Genomic DNA, 13,035 nt, shown 5'->3' with positions numbered 1-13,035 from the left:
AGTGATAAAAAAGGTTACCTCAATTGATATGGGTTTTTAAAAACAACACAGGGTGGTATAATTCTTAGTAAACTACATTGATAAAAGGTCATTAAACGAATATAACGTTTTGTTACCATTTTAGACAATGTTTAGAATTGACTAATAAGGAAAATTTTGTAGGATTAAATTCTTAAAAAAGATAATTGGATAATATAAATGACTAATCTAAATCATAAGACTATTTGGGTTAATGATAGATACTAAGTCAATGTATAAAAATAATCTAAATAGTAAATACCAACCTAATTTGCTAAATATCGACCAAAATTTATTAAAATGTAATAAACCCCATATTAATTAACATAACGGAATCACGTGGTCAAGTCAGTTCTCCTATATATCAACGAAATCACGTGGTCAAGTCTGGTCTCCTATATATCATCCCCCAAGGACAGAACCACCAAATTGGAATAAATAAAAAAGATCTTTGTTGGGATTCGAACCCAGAACCATCGGATTGGTAAGCGACGCTCTTGCAGACTAGGCCACAGATGTTTAACAAAAATTATGATTTTTCACATATATATTATAAATAAATATGGAATTACCTACCTATCCATATGAAAAATAAACAAAATACAAATTTGATAGGTACTACCTTGAGTAAGTATCTATTATTAATTAACTATATGGTGGTTAGACCTAGATGACATTATGAAGCTAAATAAGTAATCGAGAAAATCATTGTGAGATATTAAATTTCTAAAAAAATTTAATATTATATAAACGACTAGACAATTGACCATTATTGCTCATCTAAATTATGCAATCAAATGCTCTCAGCATCAGAAGTTATAATCTAAAATTAAATAGCCACACAAATAATAGATACTTGTTAATTTGCCGTCATAGACATGACGCTCACTATGTAAACTCTTATCAGAATTTATTATGTTATATAAATTGATAAAACAAAAACACTAAAAATCTTTAGAAGAAATAATTATGCAAATGCATTGAAGCCTTGAGTTATTTACACGGTAAGGATACCATATTAGAAATGAAACATTTAGTAACTATAAAATAAAGACCAGATTGATATGATGAAAGCAATTAAGATTTAATATATTATTGTGGCATCACCTTTAGTTGGTATATCTTAAAATAATAGTAGTTTGTAATAATATCAAAAATTTACTAGTAGTAAAAATTTAACCCAAAACTGTTTATCAAGGAAGAAAAAAATAGCTTTCCTAAAACACGTAATGTTAATATATAAATTTTGAATATTAAAACTTTTATATTTTTCTTTTTAAATTAAATGAACCGAAATTCTTTTTTTTATATAACCTTTTAAAAAACTTAATATGTAAAAATGTAAATTTAAAATGTATATATATAGAGCACAAAATGTTAAATATTTTAATGTTAATAAAAAATAAAATAAAAATTTAATTGTTTTAGTTGCGCTTTCCATTAAATTATTATGGTGGCAGAATACTTGATAATCATTACGCTACCAATTGAAATAAGTATAAAAGGAATTTTTGATAATAACAAAATAGTATATCAAAATGAACGATAATTAATATAATCTGACCTATTTTTTATAAAAATTAAAAATAAAGAACCATTGTCAAACTTTTTTGAATAAATTAAAATATTAAATTTAGTTGTGAAACTATTTGTGATACCAATACCACCAGCGCTATAATCCTAAAGTTGACGGGAAAGAGATGCTATTTCTCTAAAAAAATATAGGAGCACACAAAAGTATGTAAATTTTTTTGTAAAAATCTAAATTTTACACAAAAAATTAAGACTATTTTTTGTAAAAAAAAATTTTAAGACAAAGAAACTTTTAATTTTAGTGAACTATTATATTAATAAGACCTTCTACGAAATTACTAAGAAGCGATTCAAAACTTTAAAATAAACTAAACAATTTTATATTATTATAACTTTAAATGACTTTCATTTAAAATCTTTTAATTTAATATTGTATTTCTTATATATACTCGTTACTAAAATTTATATAATATTTAAAAAAAATTTAATTTCATCAAAATTAAATTTTATATATAATATGCTAAAGTTTATATAGAATAATATAATATAAAAAATTATGATATAATATGATTTATAATTATTAAATTTATCAGACAATTAAAGATAGAAATCAATAATTTATATGGTAAAATATTTTTCTTTTTAAAATGAAAAAATTTATTTTGCAAATCGACTATTAGATATTTCCCATTTCACCCGTTTTTATTGCAATTTTATTCGTACCATTTGGTTTGTGATTGATTATGGTAAGCGTTATTACTTTAAATCCTATATATTCATTTATAATTATTTATATTATTACCAATACATATCACCTATCTTTACTGATGTAAAACAACCTAGGTACACCTTTTTACACTCATTTTCCATCTTATGTGGTATTTTTTATAGCAGATGTGATCAATATAACAAACATTAGATAATTATTTTCGACTTATATAATTTTACCTTAATTACTATTTATAAATCTTTATATCTCCAAAACCTGTTTCGAACTACTTAAAATTTTAAATATTCTAATCAAAAAGTCCTCATTTCATGTTTTTTGAATATTTTTAATTAATTTTTAGCTAATTTTGAATGCAGATTAATCACTAAAGTAACAACTTTAAAATAAAAGATTTAAACATGAATATAATAAAAAATCGAATTACTCATTAAATCAAAGTGCTAATAAATTTAAAATTAATAATGAAATCTATATCTAAATGGATTTTAAAAATCAGGGATATATAGAAGTCTAATTATTAAGCTCAACTATTTTTAAATTTTTAATGGCCCAAAATATTTTGGCCTAGCAATTTGTGCAGTTGGCCAGAATTTTGTAAATATTTTAAACTTTGTTTAATGAAAATCTACTTAAAGAAAAAAATTGATTTCTATGCCGATAAAAGTTAGGCCTGAGTTTATAATATTACTGGTTTTATTAATATTATTATCACTCCTATATCTTTAAGGCTGATAAATGTTTTGAGACAATAACCAAATTTTACATTGATTAATTTACCCAAAAATTTTTTCCCTATTGTTATTTTGCATTGGCAATGTCAAGAAATAAAAAAATGATTGTTAACCATTCCTGAAAATTTGGAAAAATGAGCTCTCATTCTTAGATTTGACAGTTAATCTGGTGTCATACTCATTTAAAACAATTAGAGGTAGGGCTTGGTTACTTATATACTAAATTTCTCTAATTTTTTTAAAGTATTTATGTTTTTTTCATAAAAAAAAGTATTGTGGGCTAAGTTAAATAACTTCTACATAAACATTTTATGGTTACTGCCACTCTCGGGGAAGGGGGGTATATTATTTATATTTTTTTTATCAATTTTTTATTTTTGCCTACAAATTTATTTTTTTTTATAAAGATATTTTTAGGAGAATTTTCCTACAAATTTAATTTTTTTGTGGTAAAATATAGGAATTATTAATTCTGCATATTTTAGGAGAATTTTGCCTACAAGTTTAATTTTTTGTGGTAAAATATTTAAGTTATTTTTAGGAGAATTTTGCCTACAAATTTAATTTAAAATTAAATTTGTAGGCAAAATTATCCTAAAAATATCTTGATAAAAAAAATAATATACCCCCTCACCAGAGAGTGGCAGTAACCCATTTTATGGCATGGTTTCTTTGGACAACATACAATTATTTTATAAGGCATGTTAGACAAAAAAAGTGTATTGACCTCATTGAAAAAAATCTTGACAATCATAAATAGAAATTATTATTTTATAAGAATAGCTACAATTATTTACATATAATTCCAAAATTACTGAATAATTTAAATTATTTTTTGACCTATAATATGGAATGAATGGCCCACTACTCATATAGGTTGGCGCAGCCAGTTCCATGGATTAAACAGGGTAAAAAGATTTTTGGGTTGGGCCAGTAAATATAAGGGTCATTGTAAAGTTTTAAAAAATGTTTTCTAAGCTGATTATTAGACAAATTTATTGTTTTAATTGAAATTTTATTAGCTGGATTGGATAACTTAAATAAATTATTTTATGAGCTAGATAAAAATAATTACCATCAAACTGTGGAGAACCTGATGTAATTTTTATGGTTTAGTGGAAATGTCTTTTAAATATACTTTGTATAAACCAAATAAAAACTTAGATGTAAGGTTAAAAAGCCGAATATGTTATTTTTAAAAATGACCTGATTAAAATATTAGCCAAGATAATAATATTATACAAGCCTGTAGTTTTTGCTCATATACAGAATACATAATATTTTTTTTGAGCTTTTTAACAACCCTATTTGATTGTTAAAACTAAAAATATTAAATTATAAATACAATTACTCTCTTGATCCCTCTATTCTTATTTTTTAACTTATCATTACAGAGATGGGAATAATGAATTAAAGCCACCCTTGACAACTTGTATAAATTTAATTATTTCTTAGTAAAATTTCTAGGTATTCTTATTAAAAAAATTGTTTGATCTTGCCCCAAATATTTTTTTGTGAAATAAAATAATCATAAATGTGCAATGTTAAAGTTAAAAAATTTTGAACTGTTGTTCTATGGATCTTGTTCTAGACAAATATGTGAAATAAAATATTATAAATTTATTAAATTTTATTCTGATATTTTATTTCAGGGTAGGATTCGAAACAAAGTAATAAAAAAAGCTTCAAAAGAGATAATCGAAAAATTTTACACAAAATTGGGTATTGATTTTCATACCAATAAAAAAATTTGCAATGAGATAGCTATAATTTCCAGTAAACGATTACGAAACCAAATTGCTGGGTATTTCATTTTTATTTAGTGATGATAATTTTGACTTTCGTTCTACTGATATACTTTTGAAGATGATCTTAAACTGATAAATACTTTGTTTATAAAAACTATAATCAACAATTTTTTAGGTTTGTAACACATTTAATGAAACGAATCCAAAAAAGGCCAGTTCGGGGAATTTCCCTCAAACTTCAGGAGGAAGAAAGAGAAAGACATGATAACTATATTCCAGAGGTTTATATGATTTAATAAAAAATAATATATAATTGCTTTAATAGGTATCAGAAATAAAAGTTAATGACATAGAGATTGATGTTGATACTAAAGAGATGTTGAAATTCTTGGTATTATATTTTAATTTTTAAATATACATAATATATTTTTTAGGATTTCGATAAACTTCCAGTACGAGTGGTACAAATTCAGCCAGTGGGATTTAATAAATAAATATATTAGTCTATTTAAATAAAATTGTGTTGAATATATTTAAAGAATTAAATCTATCCTTTTTTATTATAGGTAGTTATGTGTTTATTCTAATAGAAGTGATAATTTGTTTTATATCTATGAATAGTGTGGTTAAAAAGCCAGATTTGGGTCAACTAAAAAGTGGCACATTAAATTTATAACTAAAATAACATTAGGTAAGCCTAAAGATTTTGCTCATAGCTGGCAGAAATGCTTGGACATCTATTTGCCAAATCTCAAAGCTCACATAATACTATTTTAGCTAAAATCATAATTGGGCCATTTTGAAAAATTGACCCAAATTATGCTTTTTGGAAAATAATTTTCGAAAGGATAGTGTAAACAGATGTTAATAATTATTAGCAAATTTTTGTTAATCATAATAGAATTTAATATAAATATTAAGTGTAGTATATCTGCTCTATATTATATTATAGGCCTATTTTACCAAAGTAAATATAAGTTAAGGTCTTGAGCCTCACATTGAAATATGAAAGGATTTTTTTAGATTGTCCTTTTCTAAATTTATTATTCTATCTGTTATGTAGGGATGTACCGATATTTTTTATCGAATCGGATTGGGACGATATTTCACCCATTTTAAAATATTGGTTATCGGCCAATATTATAAAATTTTCCAATCCTATATAAAATGGCGTCTTTAACAAAAATATAATGGTATAAAATTTAAAAAAAAAGTTATATCTAAAATCATTTATTTTTATAAATAAAATCGAAATTGAATTGAATATAAATTATAACTGATCATTATAATATATTTAATTGACATAAGTATAGTATAGTTAAATTATAGATGTTATACTAATAAAAAGTTTATTAAAAATTAAAACCATTGGTATCTTTACAGAATACAAAATTAGATATGATATCAGATTGGGAATTGGCTGATATCAATTTAATATTGGGAATATTGGATCGGCCTCCAAAAAGTGGTATTGGTACACCCCTAATATTATATAACTGGTATGCTCCAATCCAGTTCAACAACTTTTTGTTGGATCATTCTAATGTTGTTAAATTACCCAGTTTAGATTAATTTTTAAAAATGGCATGATTAAGATTTTACTAAATAATATAAGCTTGGAGATTTTATTCATGGATAGCAGGAAGGTTCAGACCCCTATTTGTCAAATCTAGATACAATATTATTTTAGTGAAAATCTTTATTATTTAATAAATTTGTTTTAAATATAAAAATCAAACAATATAAAATACGTTGAATTTTTTTTCATTAAATTTTTTAACAAATAATAAGAAAGTTCTTCTATATATTTTTAAACATGTTAAATGGAATAAATTTTATTTTAAAAATCAAGTTATAATAGTTTAATAATCAATTAAAATTTTTAAGTGTTATTATGGTGGTTTATTAGTTCAGAAAATTATAATACCTGTGTGGTTTGACATGTAGATTTCTTTTTAAATTAACATTTGTCAAATTGGTCTATGTATTGCTAAAATTTATTAAAGTTGAAAAGATATTAAAAATATAAAAAGTTTTTTTTATCGATGCTTTTATAGTGCTGTGAAGTAACGTCAAAAAAGTAACATTGTTACTAACCACGTTACTTTTTTTTGAAGAAAAGGAACCCCATTTGTTACCTTCATCTAAAGGTAACGAGTAACGGTAACGCGTTTCTTTTTTTAAGTAATGGTAATGCAAAACGTTACTTTACTCGTTACTTTATATATTTTTTTTAAAAATATCAATAAAAAGAAAAACATATTTTATTGTATTATAAAATTACTTTTATTTATTTTTTAATTCTTAATATTAATAATTTAAGCCGAGTTTAAATTCATATCAACCACTTCCAACATTTTATTTAAATTCTCGTTGTTAAATTATCAGTGGAAATTAAAATTCAAAGTAAATATAATGATATTATTAATTTATTTATAATTTATTTTAAAAGAATATTATGTCCATAGTACTTCTTCACCTGGCTTCAATTTGAATTATATTCTAAACCAATTAAGAAAATTAATGGTACCAAGTCTACACTTTGTAAATGTAAATTATGTCCGAACGCAAATATTTCAACGTCGATGTCAAGTAGCTCAAACTTAAAAAAACATTTGAAGGTAAAGAATGAATAAATATTGATTCCTTTATCCAACACTAGAATATTCAGATAATGATAAAAAAATTTTTGATCAGGAAATGAATGAAGATCTCTGTGAAGATGATCTCTCAAGCTTTTTTCAAAATAAAGATATTTCCTTTAATATTTGTAATAAATTCCCCGAATTGAAATTTTTGTTTATTAAATAAACACCACTCTCCCATCCCTGCGCCAATTGAACGTGTGTTTAGCACGGCGAAAGCTGTGTTGAGTACTAAGTGCTCATATTTATCTGATCAAAATTTTGAAAATCAATTGTTAAAAATAAATTGAAAATTGTTACATAAAGATGTTATCTTATAATATATTATTTTTGTATAATTTTATTCATATTATAATTATAAAATTTTATTATAAAAAGATCTTATCTTATATGTTCTTTTTGTATAGTTTTATTTTATATATTGTCGGAAAAAAATAAATATTTTTTTGCATTATATATAACATTTAATTTTTTTAAGTAACGAGTAGCCCGTTACTTTTTTGAAAAGTCGGTAACGCGCTTTCCTTTTGTAAATTAGTAACGGTAACGCGTTTCTTTTTTTGTAGTAAAGTTTACAGCACTATGCTTTTAATACTATTTCACCTATAAACTTGCTATCTTTTAGTATGTATTTTTAAAAATTTATAAAATAGTTGCATTTAAAATAAAAAAAATTCAGCTTTTGGACAGGATTATACAGATCTCTAATTGGCAATATAGGTCTTGATTTATTCCGAAACTATATGCACATCTAATAATTTTACGCGTCCCCGGTCAAAATACAGTTTTTTTAAAAAAATCAAAACAGATTCATATTTAGCTCATTAAAAGAATACAGAATATGTAAATATTATTTTTTAAAGTATTTTATAACTTAATGATTTTTTGAAAAATCACTTTTTTTTTCAAAAACACTACGCGTCCCCGGTCAAAAAACCGTTTTTTTTTTAAATAAAAGCAGATTCATGTTTAGCTTTTCAAGGAGATTCAGAAAATGGTATTAAAAAAAAAATTTTCGAAAAAATTTTTTTTTGGCTAAACTACACGTCCCCGGTCAAAATACAGTTTTTTTTAAAAAATCAAAACGGATTCATATTTAGCTCATTAAAAGAATACAGAATGTGTAAATATTATATTTTAAACTATTTTATAAGTGATTTTTTCAAAAAACACTTTTTTTTTTCAAAAACACTACGCGTCCCCGGTCCAGTCTTAAAGGTGTTCATGGTGCTCCTGAAGAACAGAATCCTCGCTTCTACCAAAAACCTCCTGTCAAGTAATATTTGCGCCTACAGGCCAAACAAGAACATTAATGAACCCATCCTAGCTCTCAAAATCCACCTCCAAAAACGCTTCAGATACAAACTTCCCTTCATATTTACTTTCATTGACTATAGCAAAGCCTTTGACACCATTAAACACGATGCAATTTGGGAGGCTCTAATAGAATGTAATGTTGATCAAAACATAATCAAAATCTTGAAATATCATTACAACAATTCTTCGGCTAGGTTACAGCTAGGCCGTACTTTCTCTCCTTACTTCAGGATCAGAAGAGGCTTGAAACAGATGTGCGTTCTATCACCCATTCTTTTCAACATAATCATACACAAAATCATAAAAGAACCACGAGCACTATGAACCTAGTCGATCTTTCATCAAACAATAACAATATCAATCATCTAAGAATCACCTTGTACGCAGATGACCTGGTTTCAATTACCAAGTCAAGAAATGAGACAATAGACTTACTAACAAATCTCTGCTTCCACAGAAACAAAGTCGGCCTAACAATCAACTTCAATATTTTTGACCGGGGACGCGTAGTGTTTTTGAAAAAAAGAAGTGATTTTTCAAAAAATCACTAAGTTATAAAATACTTTAAAAAATAATATTTACATATTCTGCATTCTTTTAATGAGCTAAATATGAATCTGTTTTGATTTTTTAAAAAAAACTGTATTTTGACCGGGGACGCGTAGTTTAGCCAAAAAAAAATTTAAAAAATTTTTTTTTTTATTAATACCATTTTCTGAATCTCCTTGAAAAGCTAAACATGAATCTGCTTTTATTTTTTAAAAAAAACGGTTTTTTGACCGGGGACGCGTAGTGTTTTTGAAAAAAAAAGTGATTATTCAAAAAATCACTAAGTTATAAAATACTTTAAAAAATAATATTTACATATACTGTATTCTTTTAATGAGCTAAATATGAATCTGTTTTGATTTTTTTAAAAAAACTGTATTTTGACCGGGGACGCGTAGTTTAGCCAAAATAAATTTTTTTCGAAAAAATTTTTTTTATTAATACCATTTTCTGTATCTCCTTGAAAAGCTAAACATGAATCTGCTTATATTTTTTAAAAAAAACGGTTTTTTGACCGGGGACGCGTAGTGTTTTTGAAAAAAAAAGTGTTTTTTCAAAAAATCACTAAGTTATAAAATACTTTAAAATATAATATTTACATATTCTGTATTATTTTAATGAGCTAAATATGAATCCGTTTTGATTTTTTTAAAAAAACTGTATTTTGACCGGGGACGCGTAGTTTATTTTTTAAAAAAATAAATTTTTGTAAATTTTATATAGTTACCGTATTTTTTTTAAATTAAAAAAAACATTTTCTAACTTATCTTATAAAGCTTAATAAGATTTCCTATTAATAATAATAGAAATAAGTCGTTTTGACCGGGGACGCGTAGTTTTCGGGGACGCGTATTTTAGTCATTCCCGTTTTATCAAATTCACTTGATATTTCAATAAAAATCTTGTTACACACACATGTTCATTTATAGAATCTTTTAATTAAAAATAATAAATATATTATTTTTATATTTTACATATATAATCTTTTATGATTCCTGTCTTAATAATAAATATCATAGATGCACCTATATTTTGTAGTAGCTGGTACTTTTATAATTTTATGGTAGTAGCTGGTACTTTTATAATTTTATGTAATATAGTGGCTTATAACTTAAAACAATAATCACTCATAAGTTTATGTAAAAAATAGACCTGTATAGATAAAATCTACAAATTTTGTTACTAATAAGAGAAATAGGTGCTGTTAATTTTTTTATTTTGTATTATTAATTTTATTATAAAGGAAGAACTAAAGATAACTCCAAAAGTATATACTATTAAGATTCTCTTCATAGTTGATCATTTGTTTTGTTTTGATTATTTCATCTTAATTATAAATGACAAATAAAAAAATATCTTTTATTTTTTTTCAATAAATACATAATGTAATAATATCATTTTTTGCTTAAGTATAAATTATATTATATAAATTATTTATTTAATAAAGTATATTTAATAAGTATATAATGATATAAATGTATAGGCCTTGAAAAGGAAATTATATTGCAACAGTTCACTTTATATTATTTTTGAGTATATTTTCGTCATTTTTGATTATATCATCACCTATAAAAAATTAATATAATTAATTAGCATAGATAATATATAAGATCATAATTTTTATAATATGCCTAATATCTGGTCATTCCTTATACATTAAATTTTAATATATATTTTTTCTGAGTCATGGCTTTCCTGCTCAATATATGGAATAATATTATCAGGATCCATACTAACGCCAAGCAATTTACCCATTTTTTTATTAACAGCACACCCATCGCATACAATGGCTTTGCATATTACTCCAGTAATCTACATAGCCATGATATTCTTTATGTTTTTCAAAATCTATTTGCGTTTTAATAGAATATTAGAAAAATAATATATCATAAATGGAAACTTTTCAAAAAATTATCTTCGTAGACTAGTTTTGGCAATATTATATATGTATTAATATTTCATGCTGACAAATAATGGATATCCAAACTACAAAATGGCGCTACAGCTGATTGCAATGTGAGGACATTTTTATCATGCATTTAATGAATGAATCGCCAATCTATGTTATATATATCATTGCCTATAATATAATAAATAATTCTCTAAAATAAAAATAGTGAGACTAATCCTTGTCTTATAATTCAAAGTTAAAAAACGTGCCGATGTTACAAAGCCATATCATTGCACGTAGTAAAAAGATAATAAAGTTTAAAAAAAAATATTCAACAAAATACAAAAAAATCGCCAATCATAACATCTCCACTCTTTCACAATCCAAAGTTCCACATTGGCGTGACAAGAGTGCGCCTAAAACCGAAATAAATACGTTACCGCTTGTCTTCCTGGGACCTCTAATCCCGGTGCCCTACTTGGTTGAGATGCTGGCTGAACCTTCCACATTTCCCCAATGTTCTTGGCCCCACCTTCACTACCGACGTTCACTGAAATACCTTCTCCAACCTCCGATTATGATGCTCTGGCATAATCCCTTTACCAACACTATCCATATAATAGAATACTCCTTCTAATCCATGTAACACTGCCACCATCGTCCGTTGAGATACTGGCGCAGAAACGCATAACCCAAATGGCAACCTCCGATAGGCGAAGGCGAGGTTATCGTCATCAATTTTTGCATTTCCTTCCTCATTGCAAATATGCATTCGAAAAATTCTCTTCGAAAAATATCTGCCTCCTTTCAAATTAATCAATATTTGCTCGATCTTTGATAACTGATATTTCACGTCAACCACCTATGGATTCAACGTCACCCGGAAATCTACACACCTCCTCAACCTCCCATTGACCTTCTTCACTGGTACATTCGCTGTACGGGCCCCATAAGCCCTCCTTTATCCAGCGATCTATCTCGGTCCATCTCCTGCCTCCACTCGAAAGGCACTCGATGCACAGCACAATAATTTGTCACGCATCCATTCTTCATCCGTATTTCCACTCCATAATCTCAAACCCAATTCCTCACTACAAATTTGATTGTATTCCTTTACCAATCGCTCTACTCTCTTTTGCAAACCTTTCCGGTCTCCTCACTTACTTTCCTTCTTCTTGCATCTTCTCGCATTGTAATTCTCCATTTCTCACACCTCGAACTTGTGATCTCACTACCTCCTTTCTCACCGTCGAAATCCTCATTTCTATTTTATCCAACATTATACTTTCACTCACCGCATTTACACGATCTTTCATTGTAAATTCCTCACTTTCTTCCTTAAAAAGACTCGCCTTCATTCATCTCTATATTAATCCTTTCTTCCATTATTCTGCCGTACCTCCAGGCTCTATTTACCCACATTCATCTAGGACTGTTTTCATGATCCAATCTCTACTCTCGCTATCTATGATGACAAACCCCATCTCGCAAATACCTACCAAAAATCATAAACCGGACCCACTCTCGTGATCCAATCCCATCCCAACACTGTTTCTACACTCCGATCCATTATCCACAAATCAAGCACTTGTAGCTCCTTTGTACACAAATCCTCTATATTTACTCGGCCCATGACCGTTATTTCCGATCCATCAAACTGCCTCACACTATTCTCTCTGCTTATAACTCCCCTCGGCTATAATTTACGATATTTCTATATGCTTTATTAGTGTCAAATCACTATTAGTGTTGTTAAACGGCTCTTTTTGAGCTGATTTTTAAAAATTACTAACTCAATATTTCATCCTGAATAATATTAAGCATGCCTGAAGATTTTGTTTGTAGAAGGAACAAAGGTTTAAACATCTATTAG

General features: G+C 26.3%; 1 protein-coding gene and 1 long non-coding RNA gene across 2 annotated transcripts; one reads left to right on the top strand and one right to left on the bottom strand.

Annotated features, from left to right (window-relative positions):
• Positions 1-2,175: 2,175 nt before the first annotated feature.
• On the top strand, positions 2,176-5,363 carry LOC135931330 (small ribosomal subunit protein eS17-like). The gene is made up of 5 exons (XM_065468367.1): positions 2,176-2,297; positions 4,665-4,816; positions 4,936-5,041; positions 5,086-5,151; positions 5,195-5,363. The coding sequence occupies exons 1-5, from the start codon at positions 2,295-2,297 to the stop codon at positions 5,252-5,254; spliced, it is 387 nt and encodes a 128-aa protein (XP_065324439.1). The 5' UTR covers positions 2,176-2,294; the 3' UTR covers positions 5,255-5,363.
• A 5,375-nt stretch (positions 5,364-10,738) lies between these two features.
• LOC135922195 (uncharacterized) lies at positions 10,739-11,248 on the bottom strand. The gene is made up of 3 exons (XR_010570776.1): positions 11,172-11,248; positions 10,903-11,119; positions 10,739-10,837 (listed from the first exon to the last, which is right to left on the bottom strand). It is a non-coding gene; the product is annotated as an uncharacterized LOC135922195 (long non-coding RNA).
• Between the last annotated feature and the right edge of the window lie 1,787 nt (positions 11,249-13,035).

This window comes from Gordionus sp. m RMFG-2023, chromosome 1 (genome assembly GCF_954871325.1).
Source record: "Gordionus sp. m RMFG-2023 chromosome 1, tfGorSpeb1-WG-v2, whole genome shotgun sequence".
NCBI lineage: Eukaryota > Metazoa > Nematomorpha > Gordioida > Chordodea > Parachordodidae > Gordionus > Gordionus sp. m RMFG-2023.
The sequence above is the reverse complement of the archived record's forward strand: the minus strand, read 5'-3'. Positions and strand labels throughout refer to the sequence as shown.

Bases quoted from the DNA above. Each gene is read 5' to 3' on its own strand.
- LOC135931330 (XM_065468367.1), top strand. The intron at 5,042-5,085 runs GTTTATATGATT...TTGCTTTAATAG, and splicing joins ATGATAACTATATTCCAGAG to GTATCAGAAATAAAAGTTAA. The intron at 5,152-5,194 runs GTATTATATTTT...TATATTTTTTAG, and splicing joins AAGAGATGTTGAAATTCTTG to GATTTCGATAAACTTCCAGT.